The 25,711-nt window shown below is 40.3% G+C and overlaps 1 protein-coding gene across 5 annotated transcripts in view; it reads right to left on the bottom strand.

Moving 5' to 3' along the window:
- Nucleotides 1-648: 648 nt before the first annotated feature.
- Nucleotides 649-25,711, bottom strand: part of ppp1r1c (protein phosphatase 1, regulatory (inhibitor) subunit 1C) — an 82,043-nt gene continuing 56,980 nt past the window's right edge. Inside the window, exons 5-8 of one of the 5 annotated variants that reach the window (XM_052020762.1) lie at nucleotides 21,586-21,837; nucleotides 19,951-20,025; nucleotides 11,899-12,063; nucleotides 649-1,143 (exon numbers count right to left, since the gene is read on the bottom strand). In XM_052020762.1, the coding sequence (XP_051876722.1) occupies nucleotides 1,046-1,143; nucleotides 11,899-12,063; nucleotides 19,951-20,025; nucleotides 21,586-21,837 (590 nt within the window). In that variant the 3' untranslated portion in view covers nucleotides 649-1,045. Of the gene's footprint in view, nucleotides 1,144-11,898; nucleotides 12,064-17,256; nucleotides 17,302-19,950; nucleotides 20,026-21,585; nucleotides 21,838-25,711 lie in introns of those variants that run through there. The other 4 variants (XM_052020771.1, XM_052020791.1, XM_052020800.1 and 1 more) reach the window with 4 other exon arrangements.

Raw genomic sequence — 25,711 nt, 5'->3', positions numbered from 1 at the left:
GTGCATTCATATTTCTGTACCTCAAGCATCGGTTATCCCTCCACACAAAGTTGCAGCTTGGGATCAGCTGTGTTTCTTGTGTTGCATTTGCAAATTATTGGCAGCTGGTTACTTCCCTCAGTATACAGCTCTGGATCTGTGGATCCCAATGTTGAGCATACTTGGCACAAATAGATCTTTGAATTGCATTGCCAAACTGGGAAGATCTGTGTATTTTGTTTTGATTGTCGGTGGTGGTTTCTATTTTTATTTTGCCCACTCCCACTTGTCGTGCTGTTTTTGATTTGCTTTTTCTTTTCTCCCCCCTTTTTTTTCAACAACCCTCCCATTAATCAGCTAGCTTCTTCCACACCCCAATAACTATGACACCTTCCCTATCCCAGCCTTGGAAAAAGGTGGCACAGTTTGATTCACTAAAAAAGTGCATTTCCTACTCTGCTATACCTGAAGTCTCGGTTATTGGCCAAAAAGATAATACTAAGTGGTCACAGGCACCTTGCATCAGTTCATTTTGTGCCTCATGGGTGCTCCAGAATTCCTATGTCAAATTTTCCTACAATTGTCAGTTATCTTTGGTCCAGGGCTGCAAACTTGCATGTAGAGTAATTGGTTGTGGGGGGGGGAGGTGGGGAAATATTATAATGCCAATTTATTTTCATTCTTTATTTAGAGCTCTTGAATATTTACAGTAGGTTAGATTTGCATCAACAAAGTAGTAGAATAATAAACATCAATATTCATTTAACAATACCAATAATGTCAATATTATTACTATTGGCAAAGCGACTACAAAGTGAATTTATGGTAGACATGTTTGAATTTTGGTTCTACACAATCATATTTGTGTGTACCTCTGATTTTGTATGAGACTTGCTTCCTGGACTGAAGTCTAATGTGAATTTATACAAGTAGATTTCTAAGCCCCAAACCTCTTCAAGCTTCAAGGTGATTAACTGAGGGCCTGGAGCCATCCATCAGATTTGAAGCAGGATGACCGATGGAAAGCTTTCTCAGTTCGGATACTGTAAATTTCCCTTCCCGATGCTCATAAGTTGGTCTTCGGTGACCACTCTTCTTTTTCAGATGCTGCCTCTTCTTCCTCAAGGAATGGTGTTTCATTTTTGCTCCTTAAGTGTTTCACCCCTGTAAATGTGCAAAAGAGCATTGGCAAATGGAACTAGTTTTCTTTCTGGACAAGAGATTTTAAAGATAAACTTTGCTCTGTGAATAGAATTTTGGTATGTTAAGATGTGAAGCAAATGCACCTTAATTCCACTGGTCTCAGGTGTGTATCATCTTCACTCTAGTCATACATTTGCAATGTAACAGGAAGATGCATTATTGTAAATAACAAAAGAGATGAGGACCGACATCCAACCCTTTCATACTAATTCAACCAATCACCTGTAAATATTCAACATCTGTTGCATTTTTTAATGACTTCTTATTAACTCATTTTTAAAAGAAAAATAATGATCTTAAAGCTATCTGGGGTGGGGGAAAAGAAAGAAATGCATGATAAGACATTTTTCTGACATTTCAAATAGATTTTAAATATCTAGAAGTACAGAATTTAATTACAAAGATGATTAATGAAATTTTAAACTGAGATATCATTGCAATTTTCAGAGGTTATTTCACAACTGTCGGGGGGGGGGGAAACGATGGGAGCACTGTTACTTCAAATAACAAGCACATTTGAAACATGATGTTCTGTCAAGGACTCAATGAGGAAACCTGTAAATGTAGAACATCAGTATTACACATACCTAAATGGAAAGCAGTCGCTTGCTTCAATCTTCTATTGCAAAGACTTTTTGTTATATCAAATTTGGTTTGCTCTGAATCCCAGGCAACTCTGTTCAAACAAAGGAAGACAACTCTTCCACCCCCCAACCCTCCCCTCCCTCCTAAATGCAGCCTCAAATACTTTCCTTTGCTCCTTAGTCATTCCCTATTCTTTCCTGACTAAACATTGGGCCACAAACAAGCTGTGATGAGCTGAATTAGAGGAAAAAAAAATACTATAGTTATACAGCAGAGAAACCAGCTCTTTGGCCCATCACATGCATGCCAACCATCGAGTACCCATCGATATTCTTCAGGAAGGCGAATGATGCTGCTGTCTAAATTAATGGTGCTGAGGTCAAGAGGATTAACAGTTTCAAGTTCCTAGGAGTGAACATCATCAATAGCCTGTCCTGGTCCAATTATGTTGATGCCATGGCCAAGAAAGCTCACCAGCACTTTTCCTTCCTCAGAAGGCTAAAGAAATTTGGCATGTCCCCTTTGACCCTCACCAATTTTTATTGATGCACCATAGAAAGCATCCTATTCAGATGCATCACAGTGTGGCAACTGCTCTGGCTGTGATTGCAAGGAACTGCACAGGGTTGTGGACACAGCTCAGCACATCACAGCAACCAGCCTCCCCTCCATGGAGTAACACATACGAAATGTTGGAGGCACTCAGCAGGTCAGGCAACACCTGTGGGAAGGAAATGAACAGTCTACGTTGCAGGCTGAGACCCTTTGTCAGAACTGGAAAGAAAGAGGGCAGAAGCCAGAATAAAAGGGGTGAGGTGGAGAAGCACAAGCTGGCAGATGATAGGTGAATAAGGTGGTGGAAGGCGAGTGAGAATGTGAAAAGCTGGAATGTGATAGACAGAAGAGGCAAAGGGTTGAACAAGATGGAACCCGATAGGACAGTAGACCATGGACTAAAGGGAAGGAGGTGGGGAACTAAATGGAGGAAGACGTGGGTGGAGGAGGGGGAAACAGAAGGGGTAAAGGGGCCAGAGTAATAAGGGAAAATTGAAGGGGAGGAGGGGGAAGAGGAGGTTAAAAAAAAAAGGGTGAGTGGTTACTGGAAGCTAGAGAAATCGATGTTGATGCCGTCAGGCTGGAGACTACCAAGACAGAATATGAGGTGGTGTTCCTCTTAATCTGTGTTTCAGCATCAGCTTGGTACTAGCAGAGGCTGTGGTCAGACATGTCAGTGTAGGAATGGGAAATGGAATTAAAGAAGCTGGTCATGGGGAGATCCTGGCTGTTCCGGCAGACTGAGCTTTCCCCCCCCCCCCCCCCCACTTAAATCTGTGTTGGGTCTCTCTGTAGGGAAGCCAACTTCCACTCTGCACTTAAGTTCACTTGGTCCATCTCTAGAAACAGATTATCTACTGACATCTTTTCCAAACCCACTGACTCCCACAGTTACCTTGACTACACCTCTTCCCACCCTGTCATTTGTAAGAATGCTATTCCCTTCTCTCAGTTCCTCTGCCGCATCTGTTCCTGTGATGAGGCTTTCCATTCCAGGACATCCGAGATGTCCTTTTTTTTTCGGAAAATGGGTTTTCCCCTCCACTGCTATCAATGCAGCCCTCACCTGCATCCCCACCATTTCCCGCACGTCTGCCCTCATCCCATGCACACCCCCCTGCCCCCGAACTAACAGGGACAGGGTTCCCCTTGTCCTCACCTGCCACCCCACGAGCCTCGGTATCCAACATATCATTCTCTGCAACTTCCTCCATCTCCAACGGGATCCCACTACCAGACACATCTTTCCCCTCTCCATTTTCCGCAGTGACTGCTCTCTCCGCAACTCCCTTGTCTGCTCATCCCTCCCCACCAATCTCCCTCCAGGCACTTATCCCTGTAACCACTAAGTGTTACACCTGCCCTTACACTTCCTCTCTCACCACCATTCAGGGCCCTATACAGTCCTTCCAGGTGACCACTCCCCTTATTCCCCCCCCCCCCCCAACTTCGGTTTTCCCTTATCCCTCTGGCCCCTTTGCTCCTCTTTTTTTCCCCTCCCGACCTGCACCTTCCTCCCTCTGGTTCCCCACCTCCTTCACTCCTCTCCTTTCAGATTCCATCTTCTTCAGCCCTTTGCCTCTTCCACCTATCATCTCCAGTCCTGATGAAGGGTCTTGGCCCGAAACGTCAACTGTTCACTTCCCTCCAATAGATGCTGCCTGACCTGCTGTGTTGCTCCAGATTTCCAGCATTTGCAGTCTGTGTCTCCCCTCCATGGACTGTGTCTGAACTTCTCACTGCCTCAGTAAAGCAGCCAACATAATCAGCAACCCAACCCACCTTTCACATTTTCTCTTCTTTCCCCCCACCTCCCACCTCCCACTCAGGCAGAGGGTACAAAAACATGAAAGCATGTACCACCAGACTCAAGGGCAGCTTCTATCCCACTACTGTAAGACCTAGGAGCAGAATTAGACCATTCGATCATGGCCAATTTTATTTTTTTTTTCCCTCTCAACCCCATTCTCCTGCCTTCTCCCCATATCCTTTGATGCCCTTATTAATGAAGCACCTATCAACCTCCGCTTTATATGTACTCAATGACTTTGCCTCCACAGCTATCTGTGGCAATGAATGCTACAGATTCACCACCCTCTGGCTAAAGAAATTCCTCCTCATCTCTGTTCTAAAGGGATGTCCTATTCTGAGGCTGTGCTCTCTGGTCCTAGGCTCTTCTACTACTGGAAACATCCTCTCCATGTCCACTCTATCCAGGCCTTCCAATATTCAGTAGGATGAGATCCCCCCTCATCCTTCTAAACTCCAGTGAGTACAGGCCCAGAGCCAACAAACACTCCTTGTTAACCCTTTCATTTGTGGGATCATTCTTGTCAACCTCCTCTGGACCCTCTCCAATGCCAGCACATCCTTTCGATATGGGCCCAAAACTGCTCACAATACTCCAAGTGTGGTCTGACCAATGCCTTATAAAGCCTCTGCACTACATCCTTGCTTTTATCTTCTAGTCCTCTCAAAATGAATGCTAACATTGCAGTACGATAAGATGGACTCTTGTCTTCGCAATCTACCTCATTATGACTTTGCACCTTATTGTCTACCTGCACTGCATTTTCTCTAAATGTAACACTTTATTCTGCATTCTGTTATTGTACTACCTCCATGCACTGTTGTAATGAATTGATCTGTATGAATGGTATGCAAGACAAGTTTTTCACTGTCCCTCAGTGCATGTGACAATAATAAACCAATTTATATAAAGCCTATTCACCTCCATTTGAAACCATAGCCACTTATACTGCCATGATTCAAGTGCTCACTGTTGTGAGTGTGCCTGCCTTCACCTCCCACTATGTACTGTATGTGTTCAAGAATTCAAGACCTCTGGGTGGAAAAATTCTTCCTCTGATCCCCTGAAATTAAACCTATGCCCTCTGATTTTATTACCTCTGCAATGGGAAAATGTCTTGCTATTTACCCCTTCTATGCCCCACTTGTTTTTAATATATGTGCCTTGGGTTCTGCCTCCTCCACTCCAAGGAAAACATCCACAGCAGCCTTTTTTTTTGTCCCTGAAATGCTCCAGCCCAGCAACATCCTAATGAACTTCCTCTGCACCATCTCCTGTGCACTTAGTCCTTCCTATGGTGTGGTGACCAGAATAGTGCACAATAGTACACCAACTGAGGCTGAGCAATATTATATAAAGTTGTACCATAATCTCCCTGCTCTTGTATTTACACCCTGGCCAATGAATGAAATGCTGCCTTTTGTGACCTCATCTACCTGTGCTCTAGTTTCAAGGATCCTTGAACAGGGGTATCTCTGTTCCTCAATACTCCCAAGGGCTCTTCCATGTGGCATGTATGCACTACCCTTTAGTCTTCATAAAAACACATTGTGACCACTTATCAAGATCAAATTGTATCTGAAAGAGTCAAAACATTGATTACAATTCAAAATACGTCCTTCTCATTGTTCAGCATTAGACTATACAGGCACTCCCTGTACATTTTGTTAAAATTACAAAATGTATTATTTACAGATTTGTACACAAAGTGTAAACACAAAAATTGTCTACTTATTACACGTTGCTACAACATGTGACTTAAAAATGTGTCATGGGCAAGAGATTTAGTTAATTAAAAAAAAGGAAAGCACTCACTCTGTCCATCTTACCAACTGATCAATATTATCTTGTCAATAAGAATATCTTGGTATGAACACTATTTATTCTCTTGTCCTCTGCAAACTTGCTAATCACCCTTTCTACATCCACATCCAAAACATTATTTTTTTGTATACATTAAAGGTTCCAGTACCTACCCTGGTCACAAGCTTCCAATCACAAAAACTACCATCACCTTCCATCTCCTATTGCCACGTCCAAGAGATTGCCAACTTGCCTTGGATCTCATGGTTTCCAACTTCTTGGACTAGTTTCCCATGTGAGACCTTGTCAAAGGCCTTATGGAAACTGATGTAGACTACATCAACCAGACTGTCCTCATTAATACAATTTGTTACCTCTTTGGATAATTCCATCAAAGTCGTTGATGCCTCCCATAGCAGCCTGGGATGCATCTCATTAGGCCTTGGGAATACTTCCAACCTTAAGCCTGCTAAGACATCTAATGCTTTTAATGATAACGAGTTCTAACACTTCAAGAGAAACAAAGGACGACAGATGCTGGAATCTAGATGAAAAACACGATGATGCTAATTTCAACCCCTCCCTGAATTCTCCTTTTCCTCATTGAATTGAGATACGTATTCATTTAAGACCTCACTTACAACCTCCTGGCTCCATACACAAGTTGCCCCTTTGATTTCCTCCCCCCCACCCCCCTTTTCCCTAATTGTCCTTCTGCCTTAATATACTTTATAAAATGCTTTGGGACTTTTTCCTTAATCTTGTTGGCCATTTGATATTTCATTTCCCCCTCTTTTATTTTTGTTTTTTATAGAAGTATCTCCCTGCAATTTCTATACTCCTGAACAAATACCCCGAGCTCTGTATCTGCCATGTGCATGTTTTAAATCAAACCCTTGCCATTGAAGGCTCCTTGGACATGCTGCCATTACCTTTCACCATTATGGGAACATGTTGGCCATGACCCCTCGTTACTTCACTTTTTAAATCACTCCCATTTGTCCAATGTAGACTTACCTGCAAGTTGGTGCTCCCATTTTACTTTTATCAGGTTCTGCCTTGTGATATTGAAAGATGCCTTCTCCCAATTCAGTATCTTGATTTCCAGACCATCCTTATCCCTTTTCCAAAACTATCTTCAAACTTAGAGTTACAGTCACTGTCTCAAAAATACTTTCTCACTGACATTCCAGCTACATTCTCTAGGATTGAGTCCAGTACTAGCTTCTCTCCACGTACTGGTTCAAAAAGCTCTCCTGGAAGCACTTGAAAACTTCCACCTCCTCTAAGTTTTTCAGTGGTGATACTCTCCTATTACAACATTATTACTCTTAGAATTCTCTGTGTCCTCGTATCTGCTCTTTTTCCTGCTGATCATTAAGAGGCCTGTAGTATACCCCAAGAAATGGGATTGCCCCCTTTTTGTTCCAAAGCTCTACCCATTTGAAGAATCTTCCAGGACATCCTCCTTTATTTCAGCAGTGAAGAATTCCTAAATGAATTTACAAGACCACCTTTCCTTTTATATTTTCTCATTCCCCATCATATCTGCAGATTTTATACCCTGGAATTTGAGTTGCCAGTCCTGCCCTCCTTTCAACAATCTCTGAGAGCAACACTATCATATTTCCATGTGTTGATTGAGGTCATGAGCCTTATTAGTCAGACTCATTACTGTAGTTGAACTGCCTGCTGATTTCATCTCAGCTTGACTGGACATGAGTTGGGCCTTGCCCATTCCAGAAATAACCTGATCCTAGCTGCTGGCAGTGCAAACCCTCCTCTAGGTTCATATGTCTGAAGAGTTCTAGCAAGCAACCATTTCAGTAGTCTTGTAAAGAACGAGAGCAACTGTTGTATCAGAAGATGAATGAAGAATGTCCAAAGACATGGAAGTATCAGAAAATAGTGAGAGAGATGTATAATGATTGCTGGAAGACAATGTAAACCTAAACAGTCAAAAAAAAACACCCAAGCCCTGGCTATTTAAAAGAAAGGTCAGACAACCACCGAACAAATGTGGAAAACTGAGGGAAACAAAATGATTCAGCCTATGGCTGTTTTTATGTAGTTGTGAAATATAAAATAGAACTCGCTCTATAGTTGTTCAGAGGTGTGCTGTGTCAAGACAACATGAATCCCAGTAGGCATAAGTATTTCCAATAAATATCTATACAACTGGCAAATGATGGCATCAATGATACGTCAACAAAACAATAAAATATCCACCCTGTTTCTTTTGATGCAAAATGTGCATCTAAGCACTCTGTTTTGGTAAGTGGCATGTGGGTGTGCTTGTTATTGCCCAAAGGCAATAGTATTTGCTGACAGAGGCCTAAATATCTGGCTGGGGCAGCCTGCTTAAAACTGTTTATGAATGCAATCAGAAATGCAGTCTACTTGCTGCCTTATCGGTAATCACCAGTGCAACTCCCAGAACTTTTTTCAAAGTACTTGCTAAATGTTAAATTCAGAAATGCTCCTACCAGCATCAGAGATGAACCACTGAGACCATCCAATCAGTCATTTCTGATCATGTCATTGCCGACCTACCCAGCCACCACACCTTTCCCTAATCCACCTGACCTCTTCCCTCCTCCCAAAACAATCAATGAGATGAGAAGGGTTAGAGTGACCAACATTTACATTCTGGTAAACTAATTGCTAAGTGGGAATAGCCAGAAGTTGCCTGCAGCTTTCCAAACTTGTAAAACAGAAGCTTGTGGCTTGGTGTCGGATGCAGTTCATACCTACAATCTCTTGTTCAAATATCACTCAGTTTTGCAATCAGCATTAATCTAAGTAAAACCTGGGCACCTGCAGTTGTAAAAATTGGCTTACTTTGAATTGTTTAATGTTCAGTAATAATTTGGTCCCAGATATTGTGAAACAATTTTGCAGTGAGGTGGCACCACCTGAAATGAAGGCAAACATCAACTACCATACATGGGTTTCCTTAAAGAGAGTGGCAACATCATTTAAAATTTTGGAAGAAACGTTCCGGTGGACCTACAAAAGGCTTGAGAATACTATTGCATGGAAAATTAGATTAACTGTGTTCAAGTTCCTTTAGCACTCTACAAGTACACATATATGTCTACATTATTGATAATGCCACTTATCCTGGATTCTGTAAATCAGGACCCTTGCAAAAATGTTGGGCAGATGTGGCAATTTCCTTACAAGTTGATCAACAGCTTTTAAATTCCCTTTTGTATGAATTCAGTGCCAGTGGATAAAGAATAAGGAAGCAAAATAAAAAGCGGAAACCAGATAATATTTTTATGTAGTGTGGGCCTTGTTGGGAAAAGTCAGCATTTTATTGCCTCTTCCTTACTGCTTTTGCATTGAGAGACCCAGTCACTACACAAGCAGCTGTGATGCAAACACATTGCTGTAAATCTGGAGTTGCACACAGAGCAGACTGAGTAAGGTAGGATATTTCTTTCATTCAATAACATTGGTGATTCAGATGTCTTGTCCAGTAGGTTTATGGACATCAGCTTTTTATTCCAGATTATTGGGTTCGCTGTATTTAAATTCACCAGCTATTATCAATTTGTTATCTCTGCATCATTGGTCCAGGTCTCTGGATTATTACTTCGGCAACATGGCGACTATTGCTACAGTACCCTTTAATCTACAAACCTATTGTCGGCAAAGATTCAATAGTTCTGAGGATCAATACTATTAACATTCAGAGGATTGCTGACCCCTACTGGAAAGCCTGATGGTGCTCAGTTGAATGAACAGTGAAGGACCCAGAAATTCTCAGGTAGTTGACTATTTTTATGCAATATGTGGTACACTTTTGTCAAAACTAAATTCATTGGCCTGGTGGACCAGCAGCCTGCTTCCAGACATTTTTTTTTCTAGATCCTCCATGCATAGCTGAACACTGAAACAAACCTTAAGGGATTGTTTAAGGTTTTTTTTTTGTCCAACAAAAAACAAGTTCTCCTTTTAAACAGCATTTTAATGATTTCTTCCACCCACATTCCCTTCCATTCCTCCCTCCTCCACACTTGACCCCACCCCTCTGCCATCCCAATACCGTTGCTGATGTCCTTGGATTCCCAACTGTACTCCTGACAGTCCCCTTCCAATTAACCTCCTGAACAACCACAGCCACCTACTCCCCAACTCCAAAATGACCTTCTCTTGGAGATTGATCCCTAATGCTCCATCTTGCATAATGGCCCAGGCTTCTTGGTTCACAGTAAATTTTGTTATCGGGGTGCCTCCTATAGAACCACAGCAAGCCCCCACCCAATGTGGCAATGCATTAAGGAGCCCATTTTTTCAGTTGTGGTAGTTTCCAGCCAATGGACTGATAAAGATACTTGTTCAGAAAGGTGAAACACGGCTCTGCAAGCTTCTAATACTAGGGTTCCAAACAGCTAGAATCTAGAGGTAAATGTCCTATTATAAAAACAGCTGTGATACACCAAAAATTTGCATCTATAATTCTGCTTTTAACATGCAGTACATAAGAATGTATTTGGTCAAAGACAACATCGAACCTAAGCTTTGTCAACAGGAAGGTTTTCAGGAGTACGTTAATAGAGGACAGAGAAGTGGTGATGAGAAAAGGCATGTAGGGAAATGACAGTTTAGAGCCAATGGCTAAAGGCATAGCTACCAGTGATGAAGTGAAATAAATGGTAACCATGTGACTGTTGAGAGTTGGAGAAGAAATCCCAGAGATCTCAGTCATGCAGTGTGGAAAATGACCCACTCCACATTAAACTCGCCCCATCCCACTTTATTCTCCCCATATTGCCATCAATTCTTCACCACCACCCCCCCCCCTCAAGATTCTACCATTCACCTCAATACTAGGGGTAGTTTACACTGGCTAATTAACCTACCTATGTGCATACCTTTTGGAAGTGGTGGCACTCTGGAGCACCTGAAGTGAACCTACTACAGTCAGGAGGAGAATGTGTAAACTCCACACTAAGGTCATGATTGAACCTAGGTCACTGGAGCTGTGAGGCAGTAGCTCTACAAGCTGTACTACTATGCGAGGTTCAAAGCCATGGGGAGATTTGATTTGAAATTGAGGGGATGGAGGATTATGGATGCTATGCAATGGAATACTAGCCAGGTGCTGATGGATTTAAACAGTAGTGATTATAATGTATCTATTACAGATGTGGAAGTCAGCAGTTTTTGTGACCAAGTGAATATGATTTTGAAAGCTCAGCTCACTAACACATTGACAAAACATTACAACTGGCCTGAGACTGTGTGGGGATGGAGATAAAACTGATGTACAAGGAAAAGTGGAAGTTGAAGCAAATGCCTTTGTGCTTCCCATGAGAATCCATGGATTCTCTGTTCAACTTTCTTCACTCCTAGTCTAAGTTTACTGAGACCAAGAACACTGTTGATGCTTCTCCCACTTCATTGGTGTAACCTTGTCGAAAATTCGTACAAATGGTTTTCATTGCATTTCTGGTAATGTTACAATGGAACAGAAGTGTCAATTAAAAAATCCTGTTCCATTGGTGCTTGTTAGCTGGATACTTACCTTTGTTGCCAACTCAAATTTGTCATTCATTGCCTTCATGAACAGTTATTCGTATTACAAAGGTTATAATTGTGTTAAGTAGAACGGTTGTAATACGAATAACTGTATTAGATTATTTTGGCTGCAATGTCTTCAATGCTTTGAATTTTTCCTGAAAAGCAATTAAACTGTTTAAAAAGAAATAAGTTTAGATTTCTTTTAACAAGCATATTTCACTGACCTAGTATAATTTGAAAGGTGTTTACTAATTATATTTGTTCAAGTTAATGCCAGTGTTAATTTAGCAACATCCCTCCCTGCAGTGAGTACAAAAAAAGTAATTTTGTGAAATACACATAGATTATTGTTACCCCTCTTTTTTTTTAAAGCCAGGTTATGTAAATTGGATGGATTAGTATTCTTGCTTAATATGTAACATAAAGTCTACCTGTCATGAGTGGTGGTGGCTGGTGCTGAAATGGTGTATCTTTCCGCCGAGGTTTCAAAGTTTGCTCATCTGTGCCTGTTTCTGTCTGCTGATGCTGTGAGCTTCTTGAGAACTGAGGCACATCGTCATTACATTTAAGGGGAGCTATCTGTTCAGTTCCTGTAACTGTGATAGAAATAATTTTTCAAAGCCATGTGATGTTGCAGTCACTTCAATGACAATAAATTTACTCCACACTGGGTTACACCTGGAGAGCCTGCCTTCTTTCAGGAAACGTGGTGATTATCCTAAATTTAATAATAGCCTTTCAGGATAAGTAATTGGAAAAAATCATTGCCTGTCCCTTTTTGTGTCAAAATTCATGGCACTTTCTCAGAATTTTTTAGGAATGTTGGTCCAGGTTCAATCCAGTTAATTCAAGAGGCATTTCTGCTTGCAGTTTAGTGAATGTACTGATCAAAAGTCATACAACCTTTTGAACAAGTGGAAACACTTCATGTTGCACTGTAATAATTACTCAGCAACAAAGTAGTTATACAAAGGTAGCTGCTTTTGTTCCTGCAAAGTCCCTCAGCCTCTCTTAGAGGGTTTGGCCAAGATGCTGCCTTCTCTCCCTCTATTGTACTACAATCCCATTGCTCATCATGAGTTCCAGAGTTCCATTTTTCCTGTCACTTTGACCCATTATCCTCCATCAGATATCACTTGACAAGCATGTATGGTGGCAGCTGGAATGTTGAAGGGACAGTAATGGCCTTCAATTGTAACGTACAACCATAATGGATGCCTTGCAAAGTTCTAATGTAAACAACGGGCAAGCTATGTGTTTGGGTGAGGCGTTGGCACAGAAGATAGGAGAACATTCATTCTCTGAAGTCTGAGAAAATGTCCTGGTTCTTATTTTACAATAACATCCTATTGCCCTGGACTTGGCAACCAAAGGAAAATGCATCTTTCCTCTATCAATTCCTTACAGATTCAATCATATCATCACATAAGTTTCTATATTCCAGGAAGTCTAGTATATTTCCCCTCTTGTAATTGAACCTTTTGGAGCCATTCTGCTGAACCCGCCCTACATTCTTGCATAGGCCAATATATCTTCAGGAAGATGCAGTGCCCAGGACACTATCTGAGCAACTTCCTTAAGATGTTGAGGGGAAGACGTGGTTAACGTGGACTTTAGTAAGGCGCTTGACGAGGTCTCACATGATAGGCAGATCCAGAAGGTTAAGGCACAAAGGATCTGAGCTGTGTTGGCCAACTGAATCCAAAATTTGGCTTGATGATGGGAAGCGGAGAGTAATGATGAATGGGTGTTTTTCTGACTGGAAGTCTGTCACCAGAGGTGTCCTGCAGGGATTGGTGCCAGGTCCTTGGTTGTTTGCAACAGATATAAGTGACTTGGATGAGAACGTAGGTGGAATGAAAATTAGTGGAGTCGTAGATATCAAAGAAGTTTACTTAAAGATACAATGGGACATGGATCAGCTGGAAAGTTGAGTGGTGCAGTGGCAGATGGAAATTAATCCAGACAAGTGTGAGGTAATGTACTTTGGGAAGTCAAATTCTGGTAGGACATCGTAAATGGCAGGGACCTTAGGACAGCAGAGGAACCTTGTGTACAAATCCATACCTCCCTGAAAGTGACAACACACAGGTGGATAGGGTAGTGAAAAAATACATTTTCTATGTTTGCCTTCAATAGGCTAAGGCACTGAGTGTAAGAGTTGGTATGTTATGTTGCAGTTGAATGAAGCATTGGTTAGACATTGTAGTATTATGCATAGTTTTGGTTGCCACACCATAGAAAGGACGTGGTAGCAATAGAAAAAGTGCAGAAGAGATTCAGCAGGATGTTACCTGGAATTGAGAGCTGTAGTTATAATGAGAGATTGGATAGGCTGGGTTTATTCTCACTGGAATGTAGGAAGCTGAAAGTGACCTTTATAGAGGCTTATTAAAATTATGAGGGGCATAGATAGGGTAGATAGCCAAATCTTTTCCCCAGGGCAGGGTATGCTAGAACTAGAGGGTGCAGGTGTAAGGTGAGAGGGGAGAAATTGAAAGGAGATCTGAGGGGTAAGACTTTCCAGAGGTTGGTGAATATCTGGAATGAACTGCCAGAGGAGGTAGTGAAGGCAAACACTATTAAAAAGTGTTTGGACTGGCGCTTGGATAGGAAAGGCATAGAGGGATGTGGGCAAATGACATTAGAGCAGAAAGGTATCATGAAGGTGGGCATCAGCATGGACAAAGTGGGCCAAAAGGGTCTGCTTCTGTGTTGAATGATTCTATGATTTTGTAATTCTATGTTGTATTATCATCAGCACCTGGTCCCATCTCCTACAAGTAGATTTTGGAAATCTATTTCCATTGTGGAAATGGACAGAAATTTGTACCAGGATCTGGAGTCAGCCATGAAATTATTAAAGAGGGTATTGTTTTTTTTTCATCTATGCGGCATCAACTCCATCAGACCAGCAATTAAACAGTGCTATGCCAACTAGTCTGAGGTAGAGTTTTCAGATTCCATACAGCCTTCATAAAGGCTGCAACTATTTAAGAGATACTGACCAAGCATTTCTCACAACCAGCTGTCCCCATCCCTGGAAAGCTCCCAGTTAAAGACTGTTAAGGGCTCCAAGTTCACCTTTTTAAAATGAGGCTGATCCAGGAAAACCCAATTGATCTTAATTAGACCTGTTTCTTTGAGCCATTGCCAAGGACATAAATGAGGCAGAGGGAAAGAGTGGTGGTGGAAGATAGTTGGTTTTGGGTGTGGGATGAAGGTGTGGCAAAAAGCTGGAGCTGGACATTATCAATGGTGGATTTATTGCTAGGAGGTTTTGAGGTAATTGAAACTCCAGTGCTGACAGGATCAAGGTGGCTGTTTTGTGTTTATAATAATTCAAAAGATAGCTAAGTTTATATGGGGTACGGCCTTGGCTCCCAAAAGAAAAGGATGCACAATGTACATGATCTAAATCTGTGGAAGGTAGCAGCCTGGGAGGAGACTTCTCCCTTCTGTTAGGTCTACCTTCTAGAATCCAAATGTATCCTATGTGACAGCACACTAAAGGTATCTGTGCTCTCTAGTTTGTTGTTTGTCAATCATTAGTGAATCATCCCACAACCTCTGGGGAAACCCTCTGGAAGTATATGTTTACAATTGAAAGAATGTTATGAGGTGCCACCAAAAGATACCCATTGCACTTAAATAACATAGATGAAATCTGAAATGCAGAGAGAGGCAGAGTCACCGTTCTAGGTTGAAGATGCTTTGTCGGAACTCTTCAACCTGAAATATTAACTGTGTTTCCCTTCGCAAAGAATGCTATCTGGAATATTAACTGTGTTTCCAATCGCAAAGAATGCTATCTGGTTCCAACGTTTTCTTTTCAAATTACGTGGATGGTATCACATTTCTTATTTGGTGCTTTCATCACTGAGATTTGGAACAAGGGAAAAGCTGCGTGAAGAATTGTGTGCAGTTCTGGTCGCCACATTCAAGGAAAATGTGATTGCACTTGAGAGAGTACAAAAGAGAGTGACGAGAACGTTGCCAGCAATAGAAAATTTTAGCCATGAGGAAAAATTGGATAAAGTTGTTCTCTTTAGAACAAGAGTGTAAGGGGAGATATAACTGAGGTGCATTAAAATATGAGGGGCACTTGTAACAAATAAGATGAAGCTATTTTGCTTAGCATTCACTTAAAAATCAGGGGGCATAGAGTCATACAACAGAGAAGGGGGCTTTTCAGCCCACTATATATCAGGTACCCATCTATTACTAATCTCATTTTACTGCCCCTTGGTCCATAACCTTCTATGCCTTGGCAATTCAAGTGCTTGTCCAGATACTTTTTAAATGTTATGAGAGTACCTGCCTCCACCACTTACTCAGGCAGTGCATCCTAGATTACAATGGCCCTCCTGGATGAAAAAGATTCTCCTCTGATCCCCTCTAACCCTCTCGCTCCTCGCCTTTCAACTCATGCCCACTGGTTTTAGACATCTGTTAGGGTGGATATGAGAAACTATTCCCCATATCTACTGTATGCCACTCATTTTTGTATGCCTCGATCTGGTATTTCCCACCCTCTGCCTCCTCTGCTCCAAGGAGTACAAATCCAGCCTGTCTAATCTCTCTTCATAACTGAAACATTCCATCCTGGGAAACATTGTCCTGGTGAATCCCCTCTCTGCACTCACTCCATGCACTTTTGTTTTATATATAGTGTGGCAACCAGAATTGTGCACAATATTCCAGCTGTGCCCAAACCAAAGGGTCTCGGCCCGAAACATTGACTGTTTATTCCCTCCATGGATGCTGCCTGACCTGTTGAGTTCCTCCAGCACTTTTTGTATATTGCTCCAGATCCCAGCATCTGCAGAATTTCTTGTCTCTTTTATAAAAATGTACTTTGATCTCCATGCTCTTGTATTCTATGCCCTGGCTAATGAACTTTATATCTATTAAGTAACTGCGGGAAGGTTAATAGGATAGATGAAGAATTTTGTTTTCACCAAGAATTTGGTAAGGGTCTGGCACTTGCTGCCTGACGGTGATAGAGGCAAAGGACCTCATCATATTTAAAAAGTACGTGGATATGCACTTGAAAATTTGTGACCTATAAGACTACTGGCATGGTGTTGTAAGGTATTGGATAGCTATTTCTTCAAATGGCATTAGTGTGTTTTCTGCTTTACATTTTACATTTTCTGTTTCTATGAATCTCCAACTGGCAGCCTTGGACGTTGTGCAGAATCGTGCAACATCTGCGAATGTCTATTATCAAGAGGGAATTGCAATGGAAGACTTAAACCTAATAATGGGTTCAGGTCCTAGGGAGCTAAAGATCTCCCTCATGAATTGACCTTGGTCAGATTGACAATAGACTTAACCTACTTAAACTTTAGCAGATGGAGATGTCTAGAGCTTTGCCAAGGATTGAAGTGAAGTAGCACCACCAACCCCCACCTCTCCCAGGATGTGTCGATGATGAGGCTTGGGTACCAACTCAGAACCTGAGGGCCACTTATCACTGTTAAGTCTCTCCAGAGAGGAACAGGAGAGATCACTGGGAGATCAGTGGTTCCCAGAGTTTGGTCTTCATCTTTAAGGCTGAAAAAGATTGATAAGGTACCTTCTTTCAAAAAAAAAACATAAAAAATATTTTTAAGCCCATACTTTTTCTAAAAAAATGTCAGAAAAAGGATGAAATAATTTAAAGTTACGGGGTAACCTGGGCTGCTGAGTGTACCAAAAATGTTTGAAATTTAGGATACCAAATTTCAACATTATTTCAGAATTATGTAAGCAAGGCTTTTATGCAGTTATATAGTTATACTTGCATTTGCTAGGATTATTTCAGGTTCCTTTAGATGAGTCAGATTCACCTGCATAATATAAGAGATTGCACATCAAATTAATATGTGAGAATATAAATCTTAATGTGTGCAAATGTATTGGGTGGCAAGCAAACATTGTAAGCCTCCATTCAATCTTGGTGACCTGCTCTCAGCTCACTAATTGGTTCAAGGGGGAGAGTACAGAGCTGTAGAAAATCTAGCAGCTGAGCTGGAGATGGGATCTAAAAGTGTGCAAAGGTGGGGTGGGGAGGCTGGCTGGGAAAAAGGATGGTGGATTGAAGGGCATCAGTTGGGAACCGTTTTGTTAAGTAAAAAAAATGTTATGTGGATCTTTGGAATATTTCACCCAGGGTTTGTTCAATTTTGCATTTAACTTATCAGTTTTCCAAAGTCAATAGTTTGTCTGCCTATGGCATATATGCAATAAGAACCTGATATCCATTTAGCAGAAATCTTTATAAATTCCTGTAAAATATTGATAACGTGCATCTATTTTAGTTGGATTGGAGCAGTTTATTAATGGTTACATTCTACTTGTTAAATGTAATAATAGAAATACTGAATCAGTTTTTTACCCCAACTCCTTGGTCCTTGTATGTGTCAATTTCAAAATGTAAGATTATTCCAGTTGCACAATGTACTTTGCTGATAGAAGGTAAATTCTCTACATTTCTTTCCAAGTGGATGTCTGCAACTTTCTGCTGCACTTGGACCACCAATATAATACATACTTCAAGGGCATGACTGATTTTAATTAACACCTTTTGCAAAAGCACATTGAAAATGTCTCCAATTGGGCCAAGCTCCTAATTTTTTTTTAAATTTTTTTACTTACAATTTTGAGAGAGGGATATTTAACAGATTGCTCTTATCATTTAGAAGTATCAGGTAAAGCCCAAGTAGACTTCAAGTATTTGCCTGTAGAAAGCAGAGGGTTGTGGTGGAAGGAATGCTCTCGGATTGGAGGGCAGTGACTAGTGGTGTCCCGCAGGGATCGGTTCTGGGACCTCTACTTTTTGTGATATTTATAGATGACTTAGATGAGGGGGTGAAAGGCTGGGTTAGTAAGTTTGCGGATGACACTAAGATTGGCAGTGTTGTGGATAGTGTGGAGGGCTGTCGGAACTTAGAGGGATATTGATAGGATGCAGAGCTGGGCTGACAAGTGGCAGATGGAGTTCAATCCAGAGAAGTGTGAGGTGGTACACTTTGGAAGGACAAACTTCAGGGCAGAGTACAGGGTAAATGGCAAGGTACTTGGCAGTGTAGAGGAGCAGAGGGATCTGGGGGTTCATATTCACAGTTCACTGAAAGTTGCCTCACAGGTGGATAGAGCAGTTAAGAAGGCCTATGGGATGTTAGCTTTCATAAATCGTGGGATTGAGTTTAAGAGCCGTGAAGTGATGATGCAGCTTTACAAAATTCTAGTTAGACCACACTTAGAGTACTGTGTTCAGTTTTGGTTGCCACATTACAGGAAGGATGTGGAGGCATTGGAGAGGGTGCAGAGGAGATTTACCAGGATGCTGCCTGGATTAGAGCATATGGAATATGAGGAAAGGCTTAAGGTGCTAGGGCTTTATTCACTGGAAAGGAGAAGGATGAGAGGAGACATGATAGAGGTATATAAAATATTGAGAGGAATAGATAGAGTAGACAGTCAGCGCCTCCTTCCCAGGGCACCAATACTCAAGATGAGAGGGCATAGCTTTAAGGTTATGGGTGGGAGGTTCAGGGGAGATGCCAGGGGGAGGTTTTCACCCAGAGAGTGGTTGGTGCATGGAATGCACTGCCTGGGGTGGTGGTGGAGGCAGATACGTTGGACAGGTTCAAGAGTTTGTTGGATAGGCATATGGAGGAATGTGAGATAGAGGGATATGCGGGAGGAAAGGGTTAGATAGTGTGAGGGTGGTTTGATGGACGGCACAACATGGTGGGCCGAAGGGTCTGTTTTGTGCTCTATGGTTCTATGGTTCTATTTCTTTCTGTCCTTTCCCAAAACCTATTTAAGGTTTAATAACATGCATAGTCCTTGCTCTCTGCAATGCTGTCATTTTGAAGCATTTGAAAATGGAGAATGGCAGGAAATATTAGAGCAAAGAAACATCATAGTCGTCTTTCTCAGTCAATGGAACAGGCCACATTTGAGCTATTGCCGACTGACATGTTACAGATATGTTTGTTTTAAAAATGATATTAGACATCACTTGAAGGGACAGGCACTGATTAGATTTCCAAGTTTGTATATCTCATCCTACGGATGAAAAGTTATACTAATCATTTTACTGTCTTGATATTTATCGATTAGCAATTCACTACAGAATAATTGAATGTAAATGTATCTACATTGCAGAAATTATCCCAATACATGATACACCCACAGGAAGCAATACTTGCACCAAACAGTTATTTTATACTGACTTTGTTTGTCTTAATTTTAGTCATTCATTTTGTTTCCAAATTCATTCAAAAGACACTGCAAATGTAAACTCACTTCATCGAAGAGCATGGTAAATTTATTTACTAGGAAAATCAAAAAAATTACTAACACATCAAAAGAATATTGATGTATTAATTTGCAACATAAAAGATATAATTTCCTCTGCACAACAACCATGTGAATTAGTGAAACTTTTATTTTGTTAAAATGCATGTGAAATAATTTAAAATCTCTACCTGAATCAGCAGAGGCTTGTGACTTTTCCACACACCATTTTTGCTTTGCTGTATCTACAGTAGACAATTCCCTGACTTAAAAAGTACAATTTTTAAGATGCATATAAACCTGTACAAGAATATTACTGTCAGAGTGTCTCAGTGCAGCTGATGGATGTCTGGGGAAATTAAGGAACTTGGATGAATTTTAGATCCAATGAACAAGGTTCAGTGCTTTTGAATAGGTAGTCTAGTGAACTGTTGTTTTAAGTATAACTCACTTGTACATGTTCACTTCAATTAAACCATGCAATGATTAATTAAGGATGATTACTATAATTATCAATGTGGATAGTTAGACAAGAACATCAGTAACTGAATTTTAGAGATTAGTCATTAGTATTCACATTTGGGAACATTAACTAGGGATAGGAACCCATCAAATAAATGACAGGGCACTCTCTCTTACAAAACTAAGTGCCAATAGTTGAACATGTTTTAGCACATTGCCGGAACAACATCTGCTTATGCAGAGACATTTTGTTCCTATGGTCTTGAAAGCTGGCAGGAAGCACCTGCTAACAACAAAAACAAAATGTGTTTTCAAATAATTCCAGCAATACACATCAAAATCAGCACTAAACACTCCCTTATAAACCTTTGAAGAAACAAAGCATTGTTGCAAGCTTCAAGATTCATTCACTTGAAACTGACCTGAATTCATTGGTTCCGAAACATCTGAGTGGGAGATGTGTCCCTTTTTATTCCTCAAGTATTACCCTCACTGTGGTCTATTTCAAACACTGCTCATGCCACTGTCAGTATTCTTTAGACTTTGTCCCTGCTTAAGACACAATCTTCAAAATATAATATTTTCAAACTCTGCATTCAATATATTTACTGGTGGTCATTAAAATGCAAGTTTTTGTGCTGTGTCTTATACTAAACCTGAAAGCAAAAGGGGTACTTTTAACAGGCAATGCTGATTTATACAATCTGTATTCTTTTCATTTCCATTTCCATTAATTTTGGCAGTTTATTGCCCAAACTCTGAACTCCACAGCTTAAATGTGATTGTAATAGCTTATTCTGTATCTCACATTAGGTCAGTGATAAGTACATTGAAGCCACTTGTTTAAAAAAAATGGCATATCATGTTGATGAATTTTATATGGAAACGTGCTGACCATTGAAAAATCATAGATATGTTTGCTTGGTTTAATACTGGAATTGTTTTAACTTTTTATTGTGACAAATATAATGGAAAATGACTTCTGTTAAATTTCAGATTGTTAATTAATAATCATTGCATTCAGTTTCATATTCATAACTCTCTCAAATATGACTTTAGTCAAAATTCTGGATAAGCATTAAATGTGAATTGCATGAAAGATAATGATATCAACTGATGTGTGAGTATTCAAACTTTAATGCAGCTATGCATTATCAAAAGCATCAGCAAATGTAACACTACAGCAAAACAAGAGATTGCTATAATCTGATCTGATGGCTTTACAGTCATAAGTGAAATTAGACTGTTTGATGAGAAGTAGTCTGAGCTCTTTGACCTGGTCTCTTGTGAAATCATCAAGAATCTTGTGGTGATTGTGTGCAGTGATGGAAGGAGCAATAATTCTAGTACTGCCATTGACTTACCACCAATAGAGCTGTTGCCTGGGTGGTCCTCAGCATTTAGGAGCAGTTTGATGTCAGTTTGGTTGCTGATGTGTTCACAGCAGTTGAGGGTACCCCAGTCTGTGTCTGCCAAGCAAGCAGGGGCTCCATTGCTATGACAACACTCAGTCATCATTGGGCTGAGCTCATCTAGACAGCTGGGGTCACTTTCAGAGTAATCCTGCTCCGGCTGCTCCTGTTTCTGAAGATGGTGCTCCACCAGCAACTGAAGTTCTGCTTCAACAAGAGCACTCTGTTTAATAATTAGTTCGCGCTAGCCAGTTATTTGCTTTACCTGTGCAACAAATTAGTTTACATTTCAAGGTCTCTGGCAAAACAAAAAAAATGAGGAGGAGCCTCCCATATTATCTTGAATTCTTGTAAAACATGGTATTTTTAAAAACAAAACCCTGCAGCCAACTTGCAACTTAGGATAAACTGGATAATTAATTACTTTTACATCAAGCCGTTTCCATATCCTCTACCTATAAATAACACGGGATCTCGATGTTATCTATGTTTGTCCTCTGAAGATAGCCATACTTAACAAAAATAACTGATCACTTCAGGGGCTATTTATTTATCCTTATGCCCAATTTTAATGATAAAATGCGTAAGGAGTTTATTTAACATTTGTTATTTGTGCCATAGGATTGAAAAATGCAGTTAAGTAACAGCCTTCAGCAAGAACACACATACTGCCCTGCTTAATGCAAGTACAATGTTAAAACTCTGCGTACTTACTGGAAATGCTGGAAAAGCACTTGCTCCAATAGTGTCATTGAACTATCCATGATACAAACTTTACAAACCTCCATCGTCCAAAAGGTATTCCCATGGCATGCGTCTTAGAACCACAATGCATCCTTGGCCAACTGATTCCTATTTCCAAAGCTTATATTAATTTCTGAATAAAATATTAGTATTACTTCACTGTTCTGACATGATATTATTTAATGGCTCCAAACAGTAAAGTTACCAAAAGAACTAAAATTAAAAGCTAAAATAAAATTAAAGCTAAAATTAATTACCTTTTGAATAGAAACAAATTCTTCCACTAAAAATCCTTTTGAAACTCATCCTCCTGTAAGTCCAGATCCAAAAATAATACCCTTCCTCATAAAATATCTAAATGCACATTTGCCATTTGGGCCTGCTAATGTATTATGTCCCAGTAACATGAGACATTTGATGATTTTGCATATTCAACAGATGAAGGAATGCAAAAACCACTCAAAAGCAAATGAGCCAAGGCCAGGCCACTAGGCCTTCAGGCCAATCAGCACCAATTTCGAGTTCACCCGTGGTGTCTCAATGATATTTGGACTGTGTTAAACTTGCTAAATGTTGCAACTGAGAAATTAACCAGGTCCAGAGATTCTTGTTCAATTAACTCTGAGCATTTTAGTGATGTGCACTGGCATTATGTACTTCATAAATGAAGTTATTTTATGATTTATAAGTTCACATTTATTTCCTTAATGTGCATCAGTAGGTGATCATATAAGATCAACTCTTGTATATCTCTGGCTGATAATGTACTACTAAAATAATCAACTGTTGTTTTTAGAGAATGTAAGGAAAAACTGTTACAGTAAAACTCCGATAATACATTATCTAAACATTGGGAAATCCAGATAGGTCGGTATATGACTCACCAGCACCCCAGTCACTTCACTCTCTTTATGCTCACTAGGGTCACATTTCCTATGATCCCTCTAAACTTGCTGGGTTCACTGTGAAATTTTATTTCAATACTATATAACATGCAAAAAAGTAAACTGAAGTGTTGGGGCATTAATAGCAATAACATTCAACAGTCCAGAATATCTGCTAGTTTCACTACCAGAACCTGGAGTGTGCCAGATTATTGGAGTTTTACTGGAGCCTATACCCATTTTTTTTTTAAAAGTAACTCTTCTGGTTAGCTTTCAAATCCAGAAATTCCTGGGGTTGAAAAAGACAGCTGAATATCCAACCATACCACCTGGTTGGCATCATTCATTTATTCACGTCAGCTTGCTTTAAGCAGAGCCATTTCTTGCTCAAATCACTGACATTTAGAGAAGAAAGCAAGTGGGGGAAAAGTGAGCAATTTCCCATGAAGGAATCAAGGTAATGCTTTAACAAGACTGATAATGTGAATCAAAACTTGGCATGATCACTAACTTAGATCCACTCCAAACCTAACCCTGATGTCTACATGGCATGGAACCGGGTTACAAAAATGAAGAAGGTCCCTAGTTTGACCATTAGTTTGAGTTGCATTCCCAGCCACAAATGCTCCTTCCCAATCCCAGTTGCTTGCCATAGGTCATAGATTCAAATAATAGTACAGCAGAAGACCAGGCTGTAGAATTTGGCCCATACAACAGCGATATGTACAACTAGTTCAGCCATTATTTCATCATCATTGTGCCACTCTGGAGAGCAAGAAAGTTGGCTACTGTGTTTCATATATTAGAACATAGTACAATACTTCGAGTACTTCATTGGCTGCAAAGCACTTTGGGATGTCCTGAAAGTAACGTGAAGTGTGCTTTATAAAGATGAGCCTTTCTTAAAAACACTTTTTTTGAAATGTCAAGCATTGAATGAGGTGTAACTATGATTTCTTATGGCATAATTACATCTGTGGAAGAGCCAACGGTTCCCACACTGGCCCTGTTAGCCACCTCAGAACCCACAAAACCAGAGTGGAAGCAAGTCATCCTCACTCCTGAGGGACTAAGAAGAAGGCTGTTGAAATCTCTCCAGCCAGAACAACTTACTTTAATACAGAGCCTAATTCCCTCAGAATAATTTCTTAAATTCAAACTTTAAATATAATTCAAAATTAACACAGCTTTTTAAAAGTTTGATATTTCAGCTTCTGCCATACTTCTGTGTGGTATATCCCCAGTCTTTTTTGCTTATAATAATTTGTTTGGACAGGGAGATACCACTATTACTGAATCCCAGAACAGCTGACACAGAATGAAGTTAATATGTGGAAAGGAGAAATCCATTTTTTGGAGATCACCAGATCTTTATGGACAATATTATTGAAGAAGGCATCATCTTGCCTCCAATGGCAAACTCTGGGCCATTAGATTCACATTACACAAATTCATGGTAGAGTAGAATACATGATTTATTTTTTGTTCTCTAACTGAAATGTGTCACTTACTCCTACACCAGTGTCAATTCTAATAGTGAAATATAATCACCCAGATTTTAGTGGGGATCTGATGACATTTCCCTGCATAACCAGCCAAACTGGGACTTTGATGAGTGTGAAAGATGTGAAGTTGCAGACAGCAGCTTGCAGTGATTTTTGCCAACTGTACTCCTCCAGGAACATCAAGTTGTGGCAATTCTCCACCACTTACAGTGAGCACTCTACTTGAAAAGCTATTCTGGACCTGCCACAGGAATGGCTTCTTCACCGTAATCAGTGGGGACAATGAACTGGGAGGTAGCAAGTTCTTTAATGGTTAGATTTTTTTAATTGATTTAAATTTTTTCAGTCATCTTAACTGGATATGTTTTAGCATATTTTTATTTTAATTTTTTGTAATTTTGAATGTTTAATCATTTTGAACATTGAGAGCCTTGACAGATTGAACTGCTGGCTGATGTTGCAAGTAATGACCTTTCCACCACTCCCCATCCACCTTCACTGTTGTGCAATCTATATTGCATCAGTTCCTGTGGGTTCTCACCATGAAGGATGGAATGACTTCTCGAGTAAACACTGGGGAGGACAGTGGGAGACGTGAGAACATTTTTCTGAGGCCAGCTTGCCATTGATTATATTAACTCAGCAGATACCATAGGACTGAATAATAATTTTGTTTTCAAAGCTATTTTATAAGATAAGCATGCATGTCTTCTAGACACTGCTTTGAGACAATATAAAGTAAATTGCAAAAAACCTGCTTAATGAAGCATGTGAAACTGGTATTCCTCCCTTCTCAAGAGGAAAACCAGTTTTATATCACAACTTATGACCTTTAAATGAACTATAAGGTAACACTGTTTTGTTGGGGTTCTGTCCTTCAGACAGAACAATGAACTAGGGAACCATCTGCCTGGTGGACATTAAGATACATTATTAACCAATCAA

Source organism: Pristis pectinata, chromosome 1 (genome assembly GCF_009764475.1).
Source record: "Pristis pectinata isolate sPriPec2 chromosome 1, sPriPec2.1.pri, whole genome shotgun sequence".
In the NCBI taxonomy this organism is placed as follows: Eukaryota; Metazoa; Chordata; class Chondrichthyes; order Rhinopristiformes; family Pristidae; genus Pristis; species Pristis pectinata.
The sequence above is the reverse complement of the archived record's forward strand: the minus strand, read 5'-3'. Positions and strand labels throughout refer to the sequence as shown.